At 39.3% G+C, this 3535-nt stretch overlaps 1 protein-coding gene across 3 annotated transcripts in view; it reads left to right on the top strand.

Moving 5' to 3' along the window:
- KBTBD2 (kelch repeat and BTB domain containing 2) overlaps nt 1-3466 on the top strand; it is a 31272-nt gene extending 27806 nt beyond the window's left edge. For all 3 annotated transcript variants that reach the window (XM_023512470.1, XM_003788571.3, XM_023512471.1), the window contains exon 4: nt 763-3466. In XM_023512470.1, coding sequence (XP_023368238.1) covers nt 763-2298 — 1536 coding nt within the window. In that variant the 3' untranslated portion in view covers nt 2299-3466. The remainder of the gene's footprint in view (nt 1-762) is intronic.
- The last annotated feature ends 69 nt before the right edge of the window (nt 3467-3535 follow it).

Here is a 3535-nt window from a genome sequence, read left to right as displayed (position 1 = left end):
CCTGCCACCTTAGGTGTATGTGGCTGGCACCTTAGCCACTTGAGCCATAGGCACCGAGCCTTAGGTATACTTTCTTAAGAAGAAAAAACAAATCTAGGCAGCCTAGAGTGGCTAAGTCATATAAATGTAATTGGGGGCTGCCCATAAATGTGTTTAGTTTGTTATCTTATCTCTAGATGAGAGTGGCAAATAGCTACTCTTACTCATTGTACATGATTTTCTGGTTTTATGTAACTATCTTGTCCAAGTTGAGAAAAACAAAATCCAGCTACTCAACAATAATCATTTTATATGCTATGATTTATATAGTTCTCTCAAGCTATAATGTCCTAGGCTTTAAAAATATATAATTATGTGTGAATTTTCTTAGCTGTCGCTAAGGCTTAGTTTTTAGTTTATTTAATGTTGTAGTACAGGTTCCTAAATAGGACAGGTAAGTAGGCCACTGAGCTAGAAAAGAAATGCCAAACTACACAGTCTTCTACTTTTGTTATTACTGGAAGATCGGATCTCTCAGCCCAAACACATGTATCTGAAAACAAAAACTACACTAAGGGAGGCTGGGTACTGTGGCACGCCTGTAATCCTAGCATCTGGGAGACCGAGGTGGGAAGATTGCTTGAGCTTAAGACCAGACTGAGCAAGAGTGACATCCCTTGTCTAAGAATAAAACTGTTATCATCAGGATCTGATTAATTATACCTGTGTCTTATGTAAAATGTGTTTATCCTACCCTTAATCACCCTTTCCTTCTCATTTTAGGTAGAAGATGTATTACAACGTTGTCGAGAATATTTAATTAAAAAAATAAATGCAGAGAATTGTGTGCGATTGTTGAGTTTTGCTGATCTCTTCAGTTGTGAGGAATTAAAACAAAGTGCTAAAAGGATGGTGGAGCACAAGTTCACTGCTGTGTATCACCAGGAAGCTTTCATGCAGCTGTCGCACGACCTCCTGATAGACATTCTCAGTAGTGACAATTTAAATGTAGAAAAGGAAGAAACCGTTCGAGAAGCTGCTATGCTGTGGCTGGAGTACAACACAGAATCACGATCTCAGTATTTATCTTCAGTTCTTAGCCAAATCAGAATTGATGCACTTTCAGAAGTGACACAGAGAGCTTGGTTTCAAGGTCTGCCACCTAATGATAAGTCTGTAGTGGTTCAAGGTCTGTATAAGTCCATGCCCAAGTTTTTCAAGCCAAGACTTGGGATGACTAAAGAGGAAATGATGATTTTCATTGAAGCATCTTCAGAAAATCCTTGTAGTCTTTATTCTTCTGTCTGTTACAGCCCCCAGGCAGAAAAAGTTTACAAGCTCTGCAGCCCACCAGCTGATTTGCATAAGGTTGGGACAGTTGTAACTCCTGATAATGACATCTACATAGCAGGGGGTCAGATTCCTCTGAAAAACACAAAAACAAATCACAGTAAAACAAGCAAACTTCAGACTGCCTTCAGAACTGTGAATTGCTTTTATTGGTTTGATGCACAGCAAAATACCTGGTTTCCAAAGACCCCAATGCTTTTTGTCCGTGTAAAGCCATCTTTGGTTTGCTGTGAAGGCTATATCTATGCAATTGGAGGAGACAGTGTGGGTGGAGAACTTAACCGAAGGACCGTAGAAAGATATGACACTGAAAAAGATGAATGGACGATGGTAAGCCCTTTGCCTTGTGCTTGGCAGTGGAGTGCAGCAGTTGTGGTTCATGACTGCATTTATGTGATGACACTGAACCTCATGTACTGCTATTTTCCAAGGTCTGATTCGTGGGTAGAAATGGCCATGAGGCAGACTAGTAGGTCCTTTGCTTCAGCTGCAGCTTTTGGTGATAAAATTTTCTATATTGGAGGATTGCATATTGCTACCAATTCTGGCATAAGACTGCCCTCTGGCACTGTAGATGGGTCTTCAGTAACTGTGGAGATATATGATGTGAATAAAAATGAGTGGAAAATGGCAGCCAACATCCCTGCTAAGAGATACTCTGACCCTTGTGTTAGAGCTGTTGTGATCTCCAATTCTCTATGTGTGTTTATGCGAGAAACCCACTTAAATGAACGAGCTAAATATGTCACTTACCAATATGATCTGGAACTTGACCGGTGGTCTCTGCGGCAGCATATATCTGAACGTGTACTCTGGGACTTAGGGAGAGATTTTCGATGCACTGTGGGAAAACTTTATCCATCCTGCCTTGAAGAATCTCCATGGAAACCACCAACTTACCTTTTTTCACCAGATGGGACAGACGACTTTGAGCTGGATGGAGAAATGGTTGCACTGCCACCTGTATAGTTAGAGAGTTTAGGGAGTGCACGCCTGAGTTATGTGCTTTGTCATTTTCTTTGCTAAATGAGAGGCTATGACAGAACTTAAGTATGAGTACATTAAAAAAAAAATCTATCTTTGATAAATTTTATTTTTATGCCCTACTTAATATTTGCATCAGTATAATATATATCAGTCTTACAGAAAGATATGCTTCCATAATATGAAATAGATTATTCAATAATTGAGAAACTTTTATGTGTATCATGAGAGCATATGAATCCAGATTATCTAACCTTGTTAGCCCTGTCTGTACAGTTCAAAATGTCCACTTACAAAAGTAGCTTCCCATTCCTAGTGTGGTATATCACAAATTGTGCTGAGGTTATTTTAGTATATGTAACTTCATTCCTGTGCTTCTGTTCTGAAGCCCTGGAATACATTTTTTTCAGTGTAATTAATTCAGCTGCACTTAACACTAATGTCCATGTTGGTATAGAAATGTCTAAATCCTATGCTATAGTTGAAGATCTTCCATAATTTTATGGTATTACACAGGGAAAGCTATGACTGCAGGATCAGTCTATACAATTAGGTGCATGTATTCTCTTTTCACTGATTTGTCTATCTAGAATACAGGTCTTCTAATCAGCTGGTCATTTACCAGGTGTGGACTTACGTTGCTGGGCTTGCAATAAGAATTGCTAGCCCCTCATTGTGCGGGTCTGCGTGGAGCTTTAATCAGTAAATGCCTCCACTTTCTGTATTACATTAACATTGGCTCATGCATATAACTACCTGCTGCTGATGTAGTTCTCCATCTTAAAGATTTAGAGTGGGTTAACCAGGTCATTACATCTTAATTTAATACAAAGCATTACTGTAGAGTGATTGTGTATAGATACCTGTTAGCTGTCAGGGTGTGTTTTTTTAAACCTGTTGTGTGTGTGGGGGTGGGTAGGATTAGGAAGGTGAACTGTTCAGGAATTCTCTGCACTAGCTGTGCAGAAGAGCAGATAACTTGCGCTGCTCTGGCATTAATCCCAGGAACCACTAGCAGTAGTGGGGCGCCGCCAATCTAACATGAGCACAGGTGCTTCATGATAAACATTACTAGCATGTTCAACTGCATAATGTTCTGGCACTGTATTTTGAATGACATTAATTTATTAAATAAATTGTATATATTCAATATATTTTTCTTTCATGGTGGGAGTAGTTGTGCTTTTTTTTTTTTTTTTTTGAGACAGAGCCTCAAGCTGTC

Source organism: Otolemur garnettii, unplaced genomic scaffold (genome assembly GCF_000181295.1).
Source record: "Otolemur garnettii isolate 467f Iridium unplaced genomic scaffold, OtoGar3 scaffold00028, whole genome shotgun sequence".
NCBI classification, from domain to species: Eukaryota; Metazoa; Chordata; class Mammalia; order Primates; family Galagidae; genus Otolemur; species Otolemur garnettii.
The sequence above is the reverse complement of the archived record's forward strand: the minus strand, read 5'-3'. Positions and strand labels throughout refer to the sequence as shown.